This window comes from Trichomycterus rosablanca, chromosome 16 (assembly GCF_030014385.1).
Source record: "Trichomycterus rosablanca isolate fTriRos1 chromosome 16, fTriRos1.hap1, whole genome shotgun sequence".
Classification (NCBI taxonomy): Eukaryota; Metazoa; Chordata; class Actinopteri; order Siluriformes; family Trichomycteridae; genus Trichomycterus; species Trichomycterus rosablanca.
The window spans coordinates 29,169,523-29,194,658 of NC_086003.1; the positions used below are offsets into that span (position 1 = coordinate 29,169,523).

The 25,136-nt window shown below is 45.9% G+C and overlaps 1 protein-coding gene across 2 annotated transcripts in view; it reads right to left on the reverse strand.

The window, feature by feature from the left end:
- Positions 1 to 25,136, reverse strand: part of tnksa (tankyrase, TRF1-interacting ankyrin-related ADP-ribose polymerase a) — a 73,457-nt gene that overhangs the window by 29,378 nt on the left and 18,943 nt on the right. For both annotated transcript variants that reach the window (XM_063011329.1, XM_063011328.1), the window contains exons 4-5: positions 22,549 to 22,585; positions 11,296 to 11,371 (exon numbers count right to left, since the gene is read on the reverse strand). In XM_063011329.1, the coding sequence (XP_062867399.1) occupies positions 11,296 to 11,371; positions 22,549 to 22,585 (113 nt within the window). The remainder of the gene's footprint in view (positions 1 to 11,295; positions 11,372 to 22,548; positions 22,586 to 25,136) is intronic.

Sequence of the window (25,136 nt, forward strand, 5' to 3'; positions counted from 1 at the left end):
CCTAATTACGCCGGGGGCCGTTCACGATCCCCGCTAATAAACCAGCTCGCCGTCACCTGGCTATAACTCTCGTAAACGAGGGCCCGTTCCAGCCGGGAATGAAAAGGACGAACCAGGACGTGTGTGTGTGTGTGTGTGTGTGTGTGTGTGTGTGTGTGTGGTGCTCTGACTCTTCGGTTCCGGTTCTGTACTGGAGCTACGAGTAAGAAGAACAAAGCCGAGGGGAGAAAGAGGGAGAAAATGCGAAGCTCCATCGTTTTCCGTAGCACAGGGACGTCGTGATTGATGCCCATCCGCGGCCGGCGTGGATAAGTGATTGGACTTCTCTCGGGCCCGGCGCGAGCATAATGCGCTCCGCTGTGCCGCGCTGATGAAATACGCTCCGGAGAAGTCCATTATCTTCAGGCTGGAGTCGCTCCAGATCTCGCACAGCTCACACACTGGTGCGATCCACGGCGGTCCTGGACCCGTGAGAGGTGGTCAGGGCGACTGGTGGCGTCACACGGCGATTTGAACCGAACGCTGGTGCTAAGGAGAGGGGGGGGGGAGGGGGTGTAATTCAGAGGACATTTTTACACACCATCTGAAAACTTGGTCATGTTTTTGTGTTCTGCCAAATTCTGCACCTGGTCATTTTCTGTAAAAGTCCCATAATGCCTTTCCACTTATCGTCTTGGCGACATCTCTCCTCGTTCGCGATCATGATTGACCACAAACTTTTTTTTTTCAGTGGTCCTGGACCCTGGGATCCAAAAGCTTCTGATTCATGTCAGCGTGAGGTGACGGTTTTGGTTTTCTTTCAGAGAAACAACAAACAGACGGATGGATTAGAAGGTGGACGGATGGATGTGTGGATGGATGGACAGATAGATGGACTGATGTGTGGATGGATGAATAGAGTGACAGACAGACGGATAGATAAGCGGATGGATGGACAGAAAGATAAGTGAATAGATGGATGGCGGTATGGTTGGATGGATAGATGAATGGACAGACAGATGGAAAAACAATTGGATTGGTAAATGGAGGGACAACTCCAAAAAAAACAGATGAATAGATGGATGGACGAATAGAGGTATGGATGGATAGGTGGAGGAATAGACGGATGGACAGACGGATGATGGATAGATAAATGGATAGATGGACTGATGGACATACAAATGATAAGATGGCTGGATGGACAGATGGATAGATAAGTGAATGGATGGATGGAGGTATGGATGGGTAACTGACGGATGGAGAGATGGACTAATGTGTGAATTGATTGACAGATGGATAAACAAACAAATGGATAGATAAATATATGGACAAACATGAACAGATAGATGGATGGATGGATAGACAGCAAACATTAACGCAGTTCCTTCACATGTACACTTATGCCTGGTCCACACTAAACGATTTTTGCCCTGATTTTCGCTCGGCGACCGGTCGGCGCTAGATTTGTCGGCTTGGGAGCAACTCGGCGATCGAAACTCGGCTCTCAATCGCTATGTGTGAACTGCTCAACGACTCGATCTGAGCGGACCAAAGAAATATATCTAGCACGTCAGATATCTGGATCCGAGTTGCCCGACTGGCAATGAGTGCTGTGTCAAACAGCCAATGAGAACGAAGAAACGGTGTGAGGGGAAACGCAGGAGAGGAGTGTAAACAGGTGGGACAGGGGCGTAATATAGTTTATATCAGAATACATCAGCACACACACAAGTTTTACAGCATTTCTGACCTGATCGTTCTCTACATAATACCCACGCTGCATTTCAAAAACATTTACTAACCTCCAACTCACTATAGAACAATCCATGCTGGTCGCGTTGCCAAATCCACTCAGATTCATTTATTTTTCCTCTTTGATTTTACGCTGCACATCAGCACACAAACTTTGATCTCTCGCTACTTGTTGACGTGTATTTTTGGACGTGGTGTCATTAAACCCCTCGTCACTTCTCACGTTTGTTTTCGTGACAGAACGTAGTTTGGGAGACCAGAGAAGCTCGTCTGAGATTCCAGTCAGTGATAGATGGTGTAGTGTGTGACCCCCTATCGCCGATCAGTCGCGTAGAGTGAAATACACACCGACCAGAAAGACTCCCGATTACAAGAGATCCAGTCGTGTAGTGTGAAATTAACGGTGTAAAGCACACCAGCACTCATTCCAACATCCAGCGTTAGCGCCTGACCGTACTAACGCTCTGATCTTTACGTAAAACAGTCATGTTACAAAATCTGGTTATATCTCTGAAACCCGTGTGTGAGGTCCACGTACAGGAAGTCATCGATCACGCAGAGACGACGATTATTTACATCAGCGATGATTAAAGCTGGAACTGTTCGTCTGGAACCTGAAGCAGAAAGGCTTGAAATGATCTCAGAGTGAAGCGGCGCCCGGAGAAACCGAGCCTCAATTTCCTGAGCAGAAACTCGTTTCATGAACTTTTGGCTCCCATGAAGAAAAATAAATAAATAAATAAATAAACAGGAAATAAGAAAAAGTCAGCAGATAAAAGCCGCTTAGCTCAGGGTCTGGATCTGATCCGAGACTGGAGGTGTAGCAAGAAAAAACGCTGCAGACTGGAAGCTAGAACAGCCGCCGCTCTTCTGTTAGTCGAGAAAGCCTCAGTAGTGGTTCCAGTTCATCCAGGAGCTGTTGAGGGCTTTAAACCGAGCCACAAGTCTTTAGGCTAGAGTCCGAGTCGAGTCACGAGTCTTTAGGCTAGAGTCCGAGTCGAGTCACGAGTCTTTAGGCTAGAGTCAGAGCCGAGTCACGAGTATTTAGGCTAGAGTCCGAGTCAAGTCATGAGTTTTTAAGCTAAAGTCTGAGTAAAATCACGAGTCTTTAGACTAGAGTCAGAGTCGAGTCATGAGTCTTTAGGCTAGAGTCCCAGTCAAGTCATGAGTTTTTAAGCTAAAGTCTAAGTCAAGTCACGAGTCTTTAAGCTAGAGACCGAGTCAAGTCACGAGTCTTTGGGCTAGAGTCCGATTCAAGTCACGAGTCTTTAATCTAGAGTCCGAGTCAAATCACGAGTCTTTAGGCTAGAGTCAGAGTCGAGTCACGAGTCTTTAGGCTAGAGTCCCAGTCGAGTCACAAGTCTTTAGGCTAGAGTCCCAGTCGAGTCACGAGTCTTTAGACTAGAGTCCGAGTCGAGTCACGAGTCTTTAGGCTAGAGTCCGAGTCGAGTCACGAGTCTTTAGGCTAGAGTCCGAGTCGAGTCACGAGTCTTTAGGCTAGAGTCCGAGTCGAGTCACGAATCTTTAGACTAGAGTCCGAGTCGAGTCACGAGTCTTTAGACTAGAGTCCGAGTCGAGTCACGAGTCTTTAGACTACAGTCCGAGTCAAGTCATGAGTCTTTAGGCTAGAGTCCGAGTCGAGTCACGAGTCTTTAGGCTAGAGTCCGAGTCGAGTCACGAGTCTTTAGGCTAGAGTCCGAGTCGAGTCACGAGAGTCCGAGTCAAGTCACGAGTCTTTAGACTAGAGTCCAAGTCAAGTCACAAGTCTTTAGGCTAGAGTCCGAGTCGAGTAACGAGTCTTAAGACTAGAGTCCGAGTCAAGTCACAAGTCTTTAGGCTAGAGTCCGAGTCGAGTAACGAGTCTTTAGACTAGAGTCCGAGTCAAGTCACGAGTCTTTAGGCTAGAGTCCAAATCAAGTCACGAGTCTTTAGACTAGAGTCCGAGTCAAGTCACAAATCTTTAGACTAGAGTCCGAGTCAAGTCACGAGTCTTTGGGCTAGAGTCCGAGTCGAGTCACGAGTCTTTGGGCTAGAGTCCGAGTCCAGTCACGAGTCTTTAGGCTAGAGTCTTAGTCCAGTCATGAGTCTTTAGGCTAGAGTCCGAGTCGAGTAACGAGTCTTTAGACTAGAGTCCGAGTCAAGTAACGAGTCTTTAGACTAGAGTCCGAGTCAAGTCACGAGTCTTTAGGCTAGAGTCCCAGTCGAGTCACGAGTCTTTAGGCTAGAGTCCGAGTCAAGTAAAGAAACTTTAGGCTAGAGTCCCAGTCGAGTCACGAGTCTTTAGGCTAGAGTCCGAGTCGAGTCACGAGTCTTTAGGCTAGAGTCCGAGTCAAGTCACAAATCTTTGGACTAGAGTCCGAGTCAAGTCACGAGTCTTTGGGCTAGAGTCCGAGTCAAGTCACAAGTCTTTAGGCTAGAGTCCGAGTCGAGTAACGAGTCTTTAGACTAGAGTCCGAGTCAAGTCACGAGTCTTTAGGCTAGAGTCCAAATCAAGTAACGAGTCTTTAGACTAGAGTCCGAGTCAAGTCACGAGTCTTTAGGCTAGAGTCCCAGTCGAGTCACGAGTCTTTAGGCTAGAGTCCGAGTCAAGTAAAGAAACTTTAGGCTAGAGTCCCAGTCGAGTCACGAGTCTTTAGGCTAGAGTCCGAGTCGAGTCACGAGTCTTTAGGCTAGAGTCCGAGTCAAGTCACAAATCTTTGGACTAGAGTCCGAGTCAAGTCACGAGTCTTTGGGCTAGAGTCCGAGTCAAGTCACAAGTCTTTAGGCTAGAGTCCGAGTCGAGTAACGAGTCTTTAGACTAGAGTCCGAGTCAAGTCACGAGTCTTTAGGCTAGAGTCCAAATCAAGTCACGAGTCTTTAGACTAGAGTCCGAGTCAAGTCACAAATCTTTAGACTAGAGTCCGAGTCAAGTCACGAGTCTTTGGGCTAGAGTCCGAGTCGAGTCACGAGTCTTTGGGCTAGAGTCCGAGTCGAGTAACGAGTCTTTAGACTAGAGTCCGAGTCAAGTCACGAGTCTTTAGGCTAGAGTCCAAATCAAGTCACAAGTCTTTAGACTAGAGTCTGAGTCAAGTCACAAATCTTTAGACTAGAGTCCGAGTCAAGTCACGAGTCTTTGGGCTAGAGTCCGAGTCGAGTCACGAGTCTTTGGGCTAGAGTCCGAGTCCAGTCACGAGTCTTTAGGCTAGAGTCTTAGTCCAGTCATGAGTCTTTAGGCTAGAGTCCGAGTCAAGTCACGAGTCTTTGGGCTAGAGTCCGAGTCAAGTCACGAGTCTTTAGGCTAGAGTCCGAGTCCAGTCACGAATCTTTAGACTAGAGTCCGAGTCGAGTATCGAGTCTTTAGACTAGAGTCCGAGTGAAGTCACGAGTCTTTAGGCTAGAGTCTTAGTCCAGTCATGAGTCTTTCGGCTAGAGTCCGAGTCAAGTCACGAGTCTTTAGACTAGAGTCCGAGTCAAGTCACGAGTCTTTAGGCTAGAGTCCGAGTCAAGTCACGAGTCTTTGGGCTAGAGTCCGAGTCAAGTCACGAGTCTTTAGGCTAGAGTCCGAGTCCAGTCACGAATCTTTAGACTAGAGTCCGAGTCGAGTAACGAGTCTTTAGGCTAGAGCTCGAGTCGAGTCACGAATCTTTAGACTAGAGTCCGAGTCAAGTCACGAGTCTTTAGGCTAGAGTCCAAATCAAGTCACGAGTCTTTAGACTAGAGTCCGAGTCAAGTCACGAGTCTTTAGGCTAGAGTCTTAGTCCAGTCATGAGTCTTTAGGCTAGAGTCCGAGTCAAGTCACGAGTCTTTAGACTAGAGTCCGAGTCGAGTAACGAGTCTTTAGACTAGAGTCCGAGTCAAGTCACAAGTCTTTAGGCTAGAGTCCGAGTCGAGTAACGAGTCTTTAGACTAGAGTCCAAATCAAGTCACGAGTCTTTAGACTAGAGTCCGAGTCAAGTCACAAATCTTTAGACTAGAGTCCGAGTCAAGTAACGAGTCTTTAGGCTAGAGTCCCAGTCGAGTCACGAGTCTTTAGGCTAGAGTCCGAGTCGAGTAACGAGTCTTTAGGCTAGAGTCCCAGTCGAGTCACGAGTCTTTAGGCTAGAGTCCGAGTCGAGTAACGAGTCTTTAGGCTAGAGCTCGAGTCGAGTCACGAATCTTTAGGCTAGAGTCCGAGTCGAGTAACGAGTCTTTAGACTAGAGTCCGAGTCAAGTCACGAGTCTTTAGGCTAGAGTCCAAATCAAGTCACGAGTCTTTAGACTAGAGTCCGAGTCAAGTCACAAATCTTTAGACTAGAGTCCGAGTCAAGTCACGAGTCTTTGGGCTAGAGTCCGAGTCGAGTAACGAGTCTTTAGGCTAGAGCTCGAGTCGAGTCACGAATCTTTAGGCTAGAGTCCGAGTCAAGTCACAAATCTTTAGACTAGAGTCCGAGTCTAGTCACGAGTCTTTAGGCTAGAGTCCAAATCAAGTCACGAGTCTTTAGACTAGAGTCCGAGTCAAGTCACGAGTCTTTAGGCTAGAGTCCAAATCAAGTCACGAGTCTTTAGACTAGAGTCCGAGTCGAGTCACGAGTCTTTAAGCTAGAGTCCGAGTCCAGTCACGAGTCTTTAGGCTAGAGTCTTAGTCCAGTCATGAGTCTTTAGGCTAGAGTCCGAGTCAAGTCACGAGTCTTTAGACTAGAGTCCGAGTCAAGTCACGAGTCTTTGGGCTAGAGTCCGAGTCCAGTCACGAGTCTTTAGGCTAGAGTCTTAGTCCAGTCATGAGTCTTTAGGCTAGAGTCCGAGTCAAGTCACGAGTCTTTAGACTAGAGTCCGAGTCAAGTCACGAGTCTTTGGGCTAGAGTCCGAGTCAAGTCACGAGTCTTTAGGCTAGAGTCCGAGTCCAGTCACGAATCTTTAGACTAGAGTCCGAGTCGAGTAACGAGTCTTTAGACTAGAGTCCGAGTCAAGTCACAAGTCTTTAGGCTAGAGTCCGAGTCGAGTAACGAGTCTTTAGACTAGAGTCCGAGTCAAGTCACGAGTCTTTAGGCTAGAGTCCAAATCAAGTCACGAGTCTTTAGGCTAGAGTCCGAGTCGAGTCACGGATTTTATATATATATAATTGTACCACGTAACTAATGTTGCTGACTTTTGTTGTACACGAGTCATTTTTTGCGAGTCACGAGTCGAGTCCGAGTCATTTGAAATGAGTCCGAAGTCTGAAGTCGCTGTGTGTCTCTGGAATGGACCTTCCCCAAACTGTTCCTACAAAGTCAGAAGTGTGTTATTCCCTGTACATGATTGATTTATCGCACCTGTTAGCAACTGCGGTGCCTGAAATTAGAAGCGGCGTCCGAATACTTTTGCCCACGTGGTGCACCGGCGGCATCGTGCCCGTCTCTCATCACCTTTCATTAGTGCTCGGCGCTTCCCGTGGCGACACCATACGCTAGCTAACGAGCACACTGACGCACGCCCACGCACCATTAGCACGGAGAACAGAGACAATATTAGCGGAAACGACGAGCGCCGGAGCTAGCATATCCTTTACCGATCGCTTCGACGCGAGGCTAATTCGACGATGATCTGTCAAGCTGTTTTTCTCCTTCAGCCGGGACGAGCAGAAAACAAACGTATAAAAATAACCATGAGCTCTGAAACGATCCACGTTACTCAGCGCTAGGACACCCTGTTCAACCACAACAACATGGAATGAATCGGAACATCGACCGAGACATTCTTGATCGACATCAGTGCCCAGCTATGCCGACAGAACGGGCACAAATTCCCACAGACTTCATACTTCAAAGTCTTGTGAGAAATGGTACAAAAGTATTCGGACTATCAGGTGTAATCGATCAATTCTATAAAGGAATTTGCACGCTTCAGACTTTGCAGCAACAGTTTAGGGAAGGCCCGGTCCTGTTCAAGCATGAGCGAGCTCTATAAAGACACAGAGCCCTGACCTCAGCCTCACTCAACAGCTCTGGGATGATCCGGAACGTCTACTGATCGATCAGCGCCCAGTCGTACAAATGATGTCAGCTCAGTGGTTAAGGTACTGGACTATAAATCAGAAGGTTGCTACTGTTGGGCCCTTAACCCTCAATTGCTGGAACGGTGTTCAGTCATATCTGTAAGTCGCTTTAGCTTTAGCGTCCGCTAAATGCTGCAGATTTAAATGTAAGAATCAAACAACATGAACGTGGTGATAAAAGATGCCGCTACGATGTGAGTGGTACGTGACGAGCCGGGCGTGGTCGCACCAGGACATTTCCAACAAGGCTTGAGAAAACACTCACGCCTGCGCCTCATCTCCATGTGACATTTCTGATGGGGCTTGGAAAGCGTTCGACACGAGAGGACGGAGGAACCCGTCTCCGGGAACCCCCCGGAAATTCATCAGATATTCATCGGACGCCTCTAAAACGTTCAGACTTAAATTCATCACGAACACGCAGCCACTTTAGAAACAGAACCCTATTTAATATGGCCAAAAGTATGTGAACACCCCTTCTAATGATCCAGCTCAGATTATTCAGCCACGCCCATTAAAACTCACAAGTTTGAATCCCCAGCAGAGCTGCCAACCTGGCCGGGCGTCCAGACAGACACACTGGGACAATCCGGGATCGCTGGGACCGGTCTGGGCGCTCTCTGTACACGATACGGCTCTGGTAGGTGATAAGAAGCGGCCGTGTGGTGATCCGGCTCTCAAGCAAGCATCATCTGATTCGCAATTGGGAACTGGAAATGACTAAGATTAAGACAAACAGGGGAATCATCTATACAAAAGAAATTATATGGCACTGAAATCGTAGCAACACTTTAGGGAAGGTCTTTCATTTACATATTCGGCATTTAGCAGACGCTTAGAGACTTACAGTACTGTGACAGTACACTGTCTAAGCAGTTGAGGGTTAAGGGCCTTGCTCAAGGGCCCAACACTGGCAACCTAACAGTGGTGGGGCTTGAACCAGCGACCTTTTGATTACTAGTCCAGTACCTTAACCGCTAGACTACAACTGCACCTTCCTGGTCCAGCCAAGTTCAGTATGGAACTACAGTGACCTGCACAGCCCTGACCGCAACCCTACTGAGTGCTTTTGGGATGAATTGGAACACTGATTGCAAGCAAGCACACCTTGTCCAACATTAGTGACCCCGCTACAAAAGCTATTCTAATAAAGGAGCACAAATTCCCACAGACAAACTTTAAAAGTACGTGGACACGAGCAGCAAAGTCGATCTTTTGACCGAGTTGTACGACAAGCTCATGGAGCGGTGTCCACATACTTATGGCCATGCGGCGTACATCTTAGCGGCACATATAACTGGTTATCCAGCTCGTTACGAAGCTTTAATGCCACACAGGCCCATTTCCAGAAAAGTTTGGACGCTGGTGGTGGGTCCGTGTACCTTTGGTAATTCGTTTTTCATCTCAAATCCCAAAGTTGAAAAACAAGAAAACGGGTCGTTTTTCGTTTCAAAAACCAATATTGAAAAATGGGAAAACGGGGCGTTATTCGTTTTAAGATCAAAAATCAAATAACAAATAAGCAGAAATTGAAAAACGGGTCGTATTTAAATTTTCCAAAATCAACATTTTTTATCAGTTGAACCAGAAATAAAAGTGTGAGCGCGTGCACGTGCTGACGTGCGTATACACGCTTCATATAAACTTTAAATCAGGTACAAGTGTTGAGAAGACGGAGCACAAAGTCATAATAACGTGACGCTATTATATTACCGCTGTTATATTACCGTATAGAACTCGATTCTGTAATACAGGCAGAACTAATCGTTCATGTCACAGTGAAACTATTACATCATCTAATGCTTTTTTTTTATCAGCGTTCTGCTTATTATTTACCAAATAACTTTGTGAAATATATTTGATTGTTGTTGCTTCTTGTTTACTGCAGAGTTAGTTCGTGCAATTTTATTAATTTTTGGATGTTTACTGGCCGAGAACAAGAAATATTGAATCGCCTCGGTTAAGGATTCGGATCTTCGTACTGGATCAGGAATCACGAGTCCGAGATCTCAATGAACCCGGATCCTATGAGTCCTCTGATTGGCTCTGGCTCTGAGTGCACGGAGGACGAGTGATATTTGGATGCGTTTTCATCCAGTAAATCAATCGCAATAAAAAGAACCGAATTTACCACCACTATGTGACATGTACGATTAGTTCTGCCTGTATTACAGAATTGAGTCCTTTTTTCTTAGAATAGCCCCCTATTTTATTTAAGATAAATAGTTCTTGTGTGAATTACAAGTGCAGGAAAAAGTACGACAGACAAAAGTCAGAACAGGGGACGCGGCGTCACGTTATTATGACTTTTTGCTCCGTCTTCTCAACACTTGTACCTGATTTAAAGTTTATATGAAGCGTGTATACGCACATCAGCGCTTGCACGCGCTCGCACTTTTATTTCTGGTTCAACTGATAAAAAATGTTGATTTTGGAAAATTAAATTACGACCTGTTTTTCAATTTCTGCTTATTTGTTATTCGATTTTTGATCTTAAAACGAAAAACGCCCCGTTTTTTTGTTTTTCAACTTAATTTAAAGTGATTTAAGGGATTTAAAGTGAAAAACGAATTACCAAAGGTACACGGACCCACCACCTACTGTACATGATATTGTGAACAGATTCAGGGAATCAAACAGATCTCAGTCCGTATAGATCAAACACTGTTGTATTTACGTGACCTTTGATCTCAGACGGCGCTGCATGAGAACCGGAAAACCGTCGCTACGTCCTACAACAGTGTGGCTTCGTAAACACCGAGTGTGTGTGTGTGTGTGTGTGTGTGTGTGTGTGTGTGTGTTTGTCTGGCCTGCCTGCATCCAGATCTGTCTTTGTTGATGTAATAATTCAGTTCTTTCACCACCTACCGTACATAACATTGTCAAAAGATTCAGGGCGTCCACAGAAATCACGGTGCGTGTGGGTCAAGGCCGGAAACCACTTCTGAATTCCTGTGACCTTGGGTTTGGGAGCGCTTCGGAAATCCGTCGCTACCAGTCATTCCGTACGTACTAGAACAGTGTGGCTTCGTAAACACCGAGTGTGTGTGTGTGTGTGTGTATGTGTGTGTGTGTGTGTGTGTGTGTGTGTGTGTGGCCTGCCTGCAGTCCGAATCTGTCTCCTATTAAACGTACGGCGCATCATGAACAGAGAATCGGCCGACGTCGAGCTCAGTTCCCAAACCGTTAAAAGTCTCATTAATAGGAACACTGATGGAACACGGGGGTGAACACGCCCCCGTCCCAAAATTTTTTGGTTACGCTTCAGGGATCAAATTCTAAATTAGTTTATATTTACAAACTATAATAAAGTTGTACTAGAAAATAAACTGGCCACTTCACTACTGACTGGTCTAGCCTGTACCAAAAGAAACTGGACGCCCTATCAAAATCCAGTCCATGGAAACCTGCTGAGCTTGTAAACACTGGACGGGGACTCGCCGATACAGGTTTGAATGCCACACCTACTGTTTTTGGAAGTGGCTTTAATATTAAAACAGCAGGGTTGGGTTCCTAATGAGACCTGGGGAGAACCTGCCAAAGTGTGCTAGATTAGAAAAAAGTGGACCTACCTTGCGCCCATCGCTGGCGTGGCAGTTGACGTTAAGCGGGGTGAGCAGGGCCATGAGCTTCTCCTCATTTCCACTCCTGAAGAGCAGAAGAAACAAACGTGAGGAACAAACCCGGCACACAATCGTCCCGTTCCTACCACACCCACACCTACACACACACACCGTCACACCCACACATACACACACCCAAACACACCCCCACACACCGTCACACACCGTCACACACACACACATATACACACACACCCCCCCACACACCAACACACACCGTCACACACACCGTCACACACACACCAACACACACCGTCACACACACACCTACACACACCTACACACACCCACACACACCGTCACACACACCCACACCTACACACACCCACACACACCGTCACCCACACACCCCCACACCCCAACACACACCGTCACACACACCGTCACACACACCGTCACACACACCGTCACACACACACCAACACACACCGTCACACACACCTACACACACCAACACACACCGTCACACACACACACCTACACACACCTACACACACCCACACACACCCACACACACCCACACACACCCACACACACCCACACACACACCTACACACACCGTCACCCACACCCCCCCACACCTACACACACTGACACACACACCCACACCTACACACGCCCACACACACCGTCACACACACCCACACACCAATACACCCCCACACACACTGTCACACACACACCCACACATACACACACCCACACACCCCAACACACCCCCACACACCAACACACACCGTCACACACACACACCTACACACACCCACACACACCCACACACACCGTCACACACACCAATACACCAATACACCCCCACACACACTGTCACACACACACACCCACACACACCGTCACACACACCAATACACCAATACACCCCCACACACACTGTCACACACACACACACCCACACATACACACACCCCAACACACCCCCACACACCGTCACACACACCCACACACCAATACACCCCCACACACACTGTCACACACACACCCACACATACACACACCCACACACACCCCCACACACCAATACACCCCCACACACCAACACACACCGTCACACACACACCTACACACACCCACACCCTGTCACACACACCCACACACCAATACACCCCCACACACACTGTCACACACACACCCACACATACACACACCCACACACACCCCCACACACCAATACACCCCCACACACCAACACACACCGTCACACACACACCTACACACACCCACACACCCTGTCACACACACCCACACACCAATACACCCCCACACCCACCCACATACTGACACACACACCCACACCTACACACGCCCACACACACCGTCACACACACCCACACACCAATACACCCCAACACACATTTACATTTATGACATTTAGCAGATGATTGAATCCAAAGCGACCTTCAAGTGCAATAGTGGCAAATGTCAGGGCCCTGAATTTGGCAGGGGATTGAACCAGCGACCTTCTGATTCCTAATCCAGTAGCCTAACCACTGAGTGACCGCGCCCCAGAAAAATGGACTGACGAAGGGCGTCCAAACTGAAGGAACCTTTTATTTGAGTTTCAGTAGATGAAATGAAGTTAAGTGAAGGCACTCGCCCAACGTGGGGCTCGAACCCACGACCCTGTGATTAAGAGTCTCAACAGACGGGCGTCAGAAATAAACCCACTGGTGAGAGGAGTGAGAAGACGGATGGTGAGCAGCTACCAGTCCGACCGTACTGAAATACACCAGTCCAAAATCATATTAATATTGGGTATCAATGACACACCATACAGCCAAAAGTATTGGGACGCCCCTTCTAATTACTGAATTCAAGTGTTTCAGTCACAACAGTTGCTACCAGGTGTAATAAATCAATGATATAAAGGAAATGACATGCTTCCAGCTGTGCGGCAACAGTTTAGGGAAGGTCCTGTCCTGTTCCAGCATGGATACACAATATGGACAAAAGTATTCGGACGCCTGACCGTGAGCTAGAATACAGTGACCTCTGAGTGACCGTTTTAGCTAGAACAACAGCCGCTCTTCTGACTAGCCTCTCACCAGACTTATACTTGCATATGTCTGTGGGAATTTGTGCCCATTCAGTCAAAGGATGACAGCCTCAGTCGATGTTCTGGTTCATCCCAGAGCTGTTGAGTGAGGCTGAGGTCAGGGCTCTGTGTAGGAGGCACTCATGCCGGACCTTCCCTAAACTGTTGCTGCACAGCTGGAGGCATCTCATTTTAGCCTAGCGCAGGAACAAGGTCCGGCCCGGCCAGGTCGTCAGCACCGATTCAATCTAATCCATAGAGGCTCGCCGAACTCGACCAATCCATCAGATTTCTCGTCCTGTGCCGTGTGCTGCCAGTGCTGCCAGCTCCACCTAACCGGGTTCAGTTAAATAAATGGCAGCTTCTTCATTCATCTGCGAGCTCCTTCACAAGCGCCGGAAAACGAGATTACAAGTCGAGAGGAGCGCCGGGACCACGGGGGAGTCATCGGTCTTCCTGAGGCACTTTCGGATGGATCCCCGTCTCCGGGAGATTACCACCGAGCACCCATAATTCAGAGCGTGGTCCTCGTGGGTCGAGCTAACGGCGGGATGATGGACTCCGAAGTCTCCGAGCTTAATGGCTAGCAGAGCTGAAGTCGGGTTGATGCGAGGCGGGAGGAAGTCCCGTCAGACGAGGGCGTGGCGTAACCGTTTACTGATCTCGGTCCCTCATGGTTGGTTACAGTCATGACAGGACAGGTAGTTACTGCTTACAAGATTCATCACTGTAGGTCTTTAATGTTAATGTGGGAGGAAACCGGAGCGTACGGAGGAAACCCTCGCAGACACGGGGAGAACATGCAAACTCCACACAGAAAAGTCCCGGACCGCTCTACCTGGGAGTCGAACCCAGGACCTTCTTGCTGTGGAGCGACAGTGCTACCCACCAAGCCACCGTGCCGGCCAAATCTGATCAGAAAGGCGTCGCCACAGCGGATCTGCTTCTCATACGAGACTCGGCACTTGTTTTTTTACGCCGGGCGCCCTTCCTGGCACAACCCTCCTATTTCTATCTGGGCTTGGGACCTGCACTGAGAGCGCACCTCCCAAGGCTCGGCTGTTTCAAAACCCTCCACCACACGAGCGTGCATTCGTGTGACGGTTGATAATGTGTGTAAATTCAGGTGTAGGTCTTTTAGGTTGGGCGCTTGGGGTGGTGCAGCCCAATCTCAGCAGAGCCTCCGACCAGACCGGGCATCCACACAAACAACTGGCCGTGTTTGAGGGAGGGAAGGTCAAACAGGGTCTATTCGACAATAAGCAGGTCAGCTGGTAGCAGGAGGATCCACCAAAGGATCCGTCTGTACAAGCAATGATGGGTCAGGCTCACCACTGTGTTCCAAACTTTGTGAGACAATCGTCAGTTCGTTAAATAAGAACATTTCTCAATGGAAGAGTGTTGACGTAATAATTTAGGTCTTTCACCATCTACAGTACATAATATAGTGAAAAGGTTCAGGGCAGTGCTTCGGAAGTCTCATGAGTTGCATGAATGAAGAAAAATTCCACTCCACTTAAAAACTCTCATTAATAAGAATGCTGAAAGAACACGGGGGGGGAAACGCCCCCGTCCCAACTTTTTTTGGCATCGAATAAGTCGGTCAGAAAAAACATGGGACATTTTGTAAAAGGCAATTAAAAAAATAATATGTGGCACTCAGGTGGCGCAGAGGTAAAACACACTAGCACACCAGAGCTGGGATTCCGAACTCATCGGTTCGAATCTCGGCTCTGCCATCCGGCTGGGCTGGGCGACTACATGAACAACGATCGGCTGTTGTTCATATAGGGTGGGAACCTGAGACGGGACCTCATAACTGATGCAACTACGACCTCTGCTGGCTGATTGATGGCGGGATAATGCGATCAGGGTGTGGCTCTCCGTACACAAAGCTGATCTGCATAGGAACTCTCCTTGTGCAGGTGAAAAGATGCAGTCAGTACTGCGCACGTGTGTCAGTTCGCTCTCCTCAACCAGAAGTGGAGATCAGCATCAGTACAGAGGAAGCGTAATGCAGTCAGGTAATTGGATACGACTAAATTAGCAAAAAATAATGTACAAAGAAAAGACGTCCCAACTTTTCGAGGTCTGTAATAATAAAACTAAAAATGACGCTACGGTCGTTGTTAGAAAGTCTTCGAGACCTGCGGCGTGGTATTCTCCCCACACGGCCGCGGCATTAATTCAGACTGGAACCTCTGCTGGAGGCGACACCACATGCCGGGCTCTTCAGGAGAGACGAGCGCAGATTTGGGCGTGAAATTCACATCGGATGTAGCGAGACGGTTTGGGAATTGGGGAGGTGAAAAAAAACCAGCGCCGGATCTGTCGACCTGTCACCGAACTGGAACTGCTCAGTGTTAGAGAAGCGTCATCGGTGTCTATCATCAGACCTGGCAGAACCTCCAGGCGTGATGGGGACCTACAGGGAGGAAGGAAGCGAGGACGCCGTCGCTGGAGAGTCAGGGGACGAGAACTCATCTCCAGCTGAACCTCTGCTCACTTCTGGAGCTCCGTTATGGAGAAAGACGAGAACGGTGAAGCTCGAGGCACTCTTTCAGACACAGTAATTTACAAGTGTCCATGTATTTTTGGCTATTAATTATATTGAGATTAGATCTCGGTCACACCCGGTGCAAACATCTTCCAACAGTTTAAGGAAGTCCCTGTCCTGTTCAGGTATTTCTCCCAATGACATAATTCAGGTCTTTCAACACCTACCGTACATAATACAGGGCTCTAGAGTGCGACCAATTTGGTCGCACATGCGACCTAATTTCTCAATGGTGCGACTAAAAAAAATCTCAGGTCGCACCGGTGCGACCAGGCGTCCGAGGGGAAAAAAAACCAGACACACATTAGGCCAATAACATGGTCTAAACCAATCAGAGATAGCGAAGGGCGGGATATTATTGTAGCGGTGATATGTGAGCGACATTCAGCTCAGCCAATCAGAATGCAGCACCCGGTTTATACATGTTCGGATGTTCTGCAGTTAGTTTAGTTTTGTATATGAGACTCGCCGGATGTTCCCAGAATGGAAGTTCGGGTTCTGGAGCTCGGCGGTGTAAAGTGTTGTAACGCTCACTTACAACACTTAAGTGTTGTAAGACACTTAAGAAATGGTCATCAGCTTCAGGAGACAGAGAGAGGAACCTACACCCTTAGACATCGGAGGAAACACAGTAGAGAGAGTGTCTAATTTCAAATTCCTAGGCACACACATCTCCCAGGACCTCACATGGACCACCAACACCACCTCTCTAGTGAAAAAAGCACAGAAGCGGCTCTACTTTTTAAGGACACTAAGAAAGGCCAACCTGTCCAAGCAGCTACTGGTGTCCTTCTATCGCAGCACGGTGGAAAGCATACTCACCCATGGCATTCTGGTGTGGTATGCCAGCTGCTCTGAGGCTGACAAGAAGGCTCTTCAGAGGGTCATCAAATCAGCTCAGAGAACCATCAACACTGAGCTGCCTTCACTAGAGAACATTTACAAAACCCGATGCCTGCGTCGGGCCACAAACATCATAAAGGACTCATTTCACCCTTGTTGCAACCTGTTCTCCTTGTTGCCCTCTGGTAGGCGCTATAGGAGTATCAAGGCCCGTACTTCCAGACTCCTGAAAAGCTTTTACCCCTCCGCCATAAAAACACTAAACTATCAAACTTTACATCCTAGGAAATAATGTGCAATTTATAGAGACCGTGCAATAACCTTCTTCTTCTTTTCTTTTCTGGAAAGTTCTTAAAACCACACGTTTATTTCTGTATCTAGATGTGTATATGTTTATTTTGTAAATACATGTGTATATATATGTCTGTGTGTACATACATGTACCGTCAAGGAGATGCTCAAAAAATTTCGTTGTGCACTGTGCAATGACAATAAAGGCATTCTATTCTATTCTATTCTATTAAGTCCTGACTAAACAGTTAAAGTGACTCGACCCTGCCGTGTGTCTTTATTCCCACACCTCCACCACCGCACAGCAAAAGACCCGCAGCATCCCCACCGGACAGCGGCTAGGTGAGCCGACCCTCTACAGTAGCAAGGGGCTAATGCTAGCGGTAAAGTGTGGCGATAGTGAAAGTAAAAACACGACAATATTTTCGTTAAGTAAAATATAAAAATAACTAAAAGACCATAATATATTACAATACATGTAGTCACAATACGCAGTGAGTGCACCGCAAGCGATTTTGGGAATCTGTGTAAAAGATTCAGTAAAGCCGATAATATAATGCACTTCATTTAAGATTACACTCTAACACTCTAGAGCCCCATACACACACACACACACACACACACACACACACACACACAAACATATACATATCATTTTAAATATACACACACACATACATACACATTTACTCTATTATTATTTTTATAATTTTTATAAGTGTGCTATAATTAGTCTATAATACTATAATTAACTGTATTAACTGTATAATTACTACAGTATATTAACTGTAAAGAGCATGGGAAGACCATGGCTGGCAATAGTATATTTGTGACTGGTTCTTATACATTTCGAATTGAAAGGCTGAAAAAGCCCAATGCATCTATAAAACACATTACATGTGGCGATAAATGCACTGCCCAAGTGTCCACTCTCCCCACTGCCTTTCAGCGGCAAGCAGCAGCAAACAGATCATCAGACGAGGCCATGTTGACCAGATTGTTAGTTATTTACAAGTCAATATTGCCTGTGTGGACAGTGATTTAAAAAAAAAAAGTGAACCTGTAAAACTGCGGTGTTAAATGCGATGCGGTCGAAAATTTGGGTGCACCTAACTTTTGTGCTGGTGCACCTAAGAAAAAAAGTTAGGCGCACCAGTGCAACCAGTGCAAAAAGTTAGTCTAGAGCCCTGTAATATTATGAAAAGGTTCAGGGCGTCCACAGAAATCCCGGTCCATCTATGTCGAGGCCCGAAAACCATCATGCCACACGGGTTTAGGAGCGCTTCGGAAAACCGTCGTCACTGCCCTGTCGAGACACGCCCGGATCCCTGTGTTTGGAGTTTGTTCTAGAGTTCTGGAGGAACTTTGGAGTTCCGACTAGGGCTGTCGCGGTGAAAGAATTTCCCCTTGCGATATTCAGCCCGTCTCAATATCGCGGTATGCGGTGATATCGCCATTTTTTTGTTTTTGAAAATTACTTAATTGATCTGGATTTTAGAGCTATATAAACAAGCTTTATTGTTAGGCTATGATTCGGTATATTATTGCTTTATAATGACGAAGATGAGGCAGCTTTAAGACCAATGAAACGCGTGTTTAATGTTAAATACAGAACAGAGCAGGGATGCGCGTCTTTTCTCTATTAAATAAAGGTTTAAATTTAGCTCCTAGCCTAGGATAGATATACACTGTGAAACAAAAAAAAGTGTTTAGGCTAAATATTTTAAACGCACATCTAATCAAAATATGGTAAAAAATAATAGAATAAAGAATAAAGTCTGTAAGAGTTTAAACCTGCGTTATCATGCGCGCTAGAAGAACCAACACGTTCATCTGATGTGGTTTAGAGAGGATCTGAGTGGGGTAGCGATGTTCCCGACGTTACCGATGTTACACTAATACACACGTGTACTGATCCTGCATGCGACTTTACACAGCAGAGCAAATCTAGCCCGATTATTAATGCGCCACTATTAACTATCTATTTAGTAGCTATAATTAACATAACAATATATCCTACATTTTAAGTTATTCGTTTCAATACATTTTTATTCAACAAAAAAATACATTTAAATCATTCCAGCAAGCCAGCAAAAGAATATTTGCAGGCTGCAATGCCATATTAACAGTCATTAAGTGTTTTAGTACGCCAAGGCTGTTTAAATATTGGGTGTGTTCGAAAAGCTAGTGTGCTGTCTACATAGGCAGCATTTTACGTCATCCTGTGCTGCGCTCCCGAGAAGGAGGCTGTTCGAAATCCTAGATGCCTTAAAATCCTCACTACTGAGGCATCTTAATATTTCAATGTTATTTTGGCTCAAGAACGAGTGAGCATCCGACGCTGCCTTAGTGATCGAGACAATCCCAGCATTCATGGCTGACGGGGCGGAGAAACGAATGGAGTTATTTTCAAACGTAAATAAAATATTACTGATTTTTAACTTGTGCCGAGTGTTTTTATTTGCAAGTTCGGGCTTGTCAGGAAATGTAACCGTTATCGGTACATGAAGGGAGATGTTATTGACGTTAGCGTGCTGTGCTACCTCAGTTTATTGGTTTTAATGGCGAGATGCTAAATGCTAAACGCGAAATGCTAAACCCGATGGAATCGCTTTCTAAGTAGTGCGTTCAAATAACCTGACTTATAAGTCACTGACTTATTAGAATCCTCTCTACTAAGTCAGCTGCCTATGTAGACAGTAAGACAGCAAGGCAGCTCCCTAGGTTTTCGAACACACCCATTGTCTAAATTACAAGTATTTATTGAGTGTGAACTCAATTTAATCATTAATAAACTTGCCTATAATTCCTGTTGCGATTGTTTACATTTTAAAACACAAAGCCTGACACTCAGCAGCAACGCATGAGAACAGGTTGCGGGAAAATGTCGCTCTTAGCTCATTTTCATTACGAATTTATTTAACATTTATTACGCCCGAATGTAAGCGTATAAAACAAGATGGACCCTGCAAAAAAAAAAAAAAGAGAAGGAAGAACGAAAAAACGTGAACATCGCGGTGATGCGGTTGCTTGGCATGCCCTGCGGTTGGCTGGTCTATACCGCGATATTTCAAAATTACAGCCCAAGTTCCGACCCCAAATTTTCACGCTCCCGACTGAATGGGTAAGAATTCCTAGACACATTCCTCATGGAGAATTATTACGGAAAGCCTCCTGAGAAGAGTGGAGACTCGGATGGTTTTTCGAATGGAAGGTCCAACATGCTCATGTTCAGGGGTTCCGATATTTTTGGTCTTCATTTCATGACGTGATTGGCTGTAACCTGAACTTGGACAGAGTACTATCGGCCCGACGTTTAAAAGAACCATTCGGTGGTTTGGCGGGTTTATAAACACCAACCTACAAACCTTTCGCCTGATCACCGTTTCTACTGCTCACAAACGTCACTGTGGCAGACTCCTTTGCTAAATAGCTAAGATTTGATGGTAATACGCTTGTGGAGGGGAAAACACAGCACACTGGTGTGGTTTAAACAGTTAGCATTAGTGCTAAAATACTACCACAAGCACCTTTAATTTAACTAGGCCTTAGTAATCCTGATCAGATCACAGTGGATCCTTCTGATCAGTTTACAGTGGATCATCCTGATTAGATCGCTGTGGAGCATTCTGATCAGATTCTGATCATTCTGATCTTAATAATACGGAGCAGATCGCTGTGGATCAATATGATCAGTTCGTCATGGATCATTCTCAGTGAGTCATTCTGAGAGATCACAGAAGATCATTCTAATCAGTTCGTGGGGGATCATTTTGATCAGATCACTGGGGATCATTCTGATCAGATCGCTTGTGGGTCATTCCAAACAGATCGCCGTGGATCATCCTGATCAGATCCCTGTAAATAATTCTGATCAGATCACAGAAGATCATTCTGATCAGATCACCACAGATCATTCTGATCAGTTCGTGGGGGATCATTTTGATCAGATCACTGGGGATCATTCTGATCAGATCGCTTGTGGGTCATTCCAAACAGATCGCCGTGGATCATCCTGATCAGATCACTGTAAATAATTCTGATCAGATCACAGAAGATCATTCTGATCAGACTGCCATGGATCATTCCAATTAGATAGCTGTTAATCATTCTGATCAGTTCACAGTAGATCATTCTAATCAGATCACTGTGGATCATCCTGATCAACTCACTGTAGATCATTCTAATCAGATCACTGTGGATCACTCTGATCAACTCGCTGTAGATCATTCTGATCAGATCGCTGTAAATAGTTCTGATCAGAACGCAATAGATCATTCTAATCAGATCACTGTGTATCACTATGATCAGTTCGTCATGGATCATTCTCAGTGAGTCATTCTGAGAGATCACCGAGGATCATTCTAATCAGATTGCCATGGATCATTCTGATCAGTTCGTGGTGGATCATTCTCATCAGATCGCCGTGGATCATCCTGATCAGATCACTGTAAATAATTCTGATCAGATCACTGTGGATCATTATGATCAGTTCGACGTGGATCATTTTGATCAGATCACCGTGGATCATTCTGATCAGTTCGACGTGGATCATTTTGATCAACTCACTGTAGATCCTTCTAATCAGATCGCTATAAATAGTTCTGATCAGAACGCAATAAATCCTTCTAATCAGATCACTGTGGATCATTATGATCAGTTCCACGTGGATCATTCTCTGTGAGTCATTCTGAGAGTTCATTCTAATCAGATCGCCATGGACCATTCTGATCAGTTCGGGGTGGATCATTTTGATCAGATCACTGTGGATCATTCTGATCAGATCACTGTAAATAATTCTGATCAGATCACAGTAGATCATTCTGATCAGTTCAGGGTGGATCATTCTGATCAGATCGCCTGTGTGTCATTCCAAACAGATCGCCATGGATTCCAGATCAGACTGCCGCGGATCATTCTGATCAGATAGCTGTTTATCATCCTGATCAGATCGCCGCGGATCATCCTGATCAGACCGCCGCGGATCATTCTGATCAGATCGCCGTGGATCATTCTGATCAAGTCACTGTAAATAATTCTGAACACAGTGGATCACTCTGATCCAAATCGCTGGGTATTGTGGGTAGTATTTGTAAGAAGCAGACAGGTTGTGTATTACTAAACGATGTGATGATGTTTACATCCCCCGGTCTGTTTTCCTGAAGACGTGCCGTGGCAGCCACACAAACGCCAGCACTCACCCGACCCCCCCCCCCCCCCCCCCCACACACACACACACACACACACACCAACACCACCAACCCCCCCCCAACCCTCCCAACCGTCCCTCCCCACAGGCATGCAACAGAACCTGAGCGAACACAAACACCAGAACACAGCAGGAAAGGAAATGAAAGAGGGGGACGGGGAGGGTTCAGACGCAGGCAGGGTGGCAGATATACAGTCAGGAGAGACGAGGATGATGAGGAGGATGAGGAGGAGGAAGAGTACGTGTACTCACCTAGCCGCTTCCAGCAGTTCGTCCTTCTTGTATTCACCTAAGTGATTACAAAAAATCATGGTGTCAGAGACGTGCAGGATGAAGGAAACACAGCAGCAGCAGGACGCCAGAGTCACCGAGCAGCGCCGGACCGGCAGCAGTCCCGCATCCAGCATCAAAATCCACACGGGCAGGCGGGCGGGCGCGCTCACACACACACGCTCACACACACACACCAACCACACACACACACCAACCACACGCTCACACACACACACCAATCACACACACCAATCACACACACACACACACACACGAGAATCCTGCCTAACCGCCGCCGCTCTCCCTGAAGTCCGACGCTCTCACGGCATCGCCAAGGAAACACCGAGCCCACCGGGACGGACGGAATCAACGCCGATCCACGTCCCTCCTCTCAAAACACCGAACGCTCTCTACACCCCCCGACCCCCCCTCCAACCCTGCCGCCGTAGCCGTGCCCGTCTTGGCACAGGAGAGATTTTCACATTCGCTTCCATAACACAACACAACAACACAAACCACTCAGATACGACACCCCCCCCCCCCCCCCCCACCCCCACACACACACACATCAGCCAGCCAATCAGAGCCGAGCATGAGATTCTCCCCTCCCCAACCCCCTACATGTGCTTTATTTCAGCAGGGCGGGTGGGGGGGGTCGGGGGAGGGCTGTACCACAGGGGTGCAGGAGACGGGGAGAGATGAAGAGGTGGGACCGACAAAATGGCTTAAGGGATGAAAATTTTATTCAGAGGCAACAGGGGCGAGGGGGGCAAATAATGCACCGGGAGTGGGGTAAAATATTAAATAAATAAATTAAATTAATAAATTCATGAATGAAAAAATAATAATTAAATGAATGAATAAATGAGCAAAAAAATTATTAAATTAAAAAATACATGAATGAATGAATGAATGAATGAAAAAAAGGTAAATAAATAAATAAAAGAACAAAATAATGATTAAATAAACAAATAAATAAAGGAATAAAAGAAAACAAAAAAATTAATAAATGAATGCTGAAAAAAACAAATAAATAAATGTTTAAATAAATTAATAGATGAATGAAAAAACAAACAGGAATGAATAAATAATTAAATAAATAACCAAAATAAATAAATGAATTAAAGAACAAAAATGAATAAATAATTAAATAAATAAAAGAACGAATAAAAAATGAAAAATAAATAAATGAATAAATCAATGAAAGAAAAAAATAATTAATTAATTAATAAATGAAAGGACAAATAAATAACTAAATGAACAAAAAAAAATGAAAAATAAATAAATGAAAAAAAAAATTGATTGATTAATCAATAAATGAAAGGAAAAAATAAATAAATGAATGAATGAATAAATAAACTGAATAAATAAATTAAAGAAAAAATGAATAAATAAATAAATGAAAAAATAAATAAAAGGAAAAATAACTAAATAAATAAAAGAACAAAGAAAAATGAAAAATAAATAAATGAAAAGAATGATTGATTAATTAATAAATCAAAGGAAAAAAATTAATAAATAAATAAAGGAAAGAACAAAAAAATAAAAAATAAATAAATAAAAACACAATCTTAATAAATAAACAAATGAATTAATGAATGAAAGAACAAAGAAAAATGAAAAAATAAATAAATATATAAATGAATAAATGATAGTATTTCATGTACATGGGTGGGTGACATGACGAGGGACCAAAGACACAGGGATCGAGAACACAGGGACCAAAAACACAGGGACCAAAGACACAGGGACCAAAGACACAGGGACCAAAGGCACAGGGATCGAGAACAAAGGGACCAAAGACACAGGGACCAAAGACACAGGGACCGAGAACACAGGGACCAAAGACACAGGGACCGAGAACACACAGGGACCAAAGACACAGGGACTGAGGACACAGGGACCAAAGACATAGGGACCGAGAATACAAGGACCAAAGACACAGTGATCGAGAACACAGGGACCAAGAACACAGGGACCGAGAACACAGGGACCGAGAACACAGGGACCGAGAACACAGGGACCGAGAACACAGGGACCGAGAACACAGGGACCGAGAACACAGGGACCAAAGACACAGGGACCGAGAACACAGGGACCAAAGACACAGGGTTCGAGAACACAGGGACCAAAGACACAGGGACCGAGAACACACAGGGACCAAAGACACAGGGACTGAGGACACAGGGACCAAAGACATAGGGACCGAGAATACAAGGACCAAAGACACAGTGATCGAGAACACAGGGACCAAGAACACAGGGACCGAGAACACAGGGACCGAGAACACAGGGACCGAGAATACAAGGACCAAAGACACAGGGATCGAGAACACAGGGACCAAAGACACAGGGACTGAGAACACAGGGACCAAAGACACAGGGACCAAAGACACAGGGACCAAAGACACAGGGACCAAAGACACAGGGACCAAAGACGCAAGGACTAAAGATGCAAGGACTAAAGATGCAGGAACAAAAGACATAAGGATCGAGAACACACAGGGACCAAAGACACAGGGACCGAGGACACAGGGACCAAAGACACAGGGATCGAGAATACAGGGA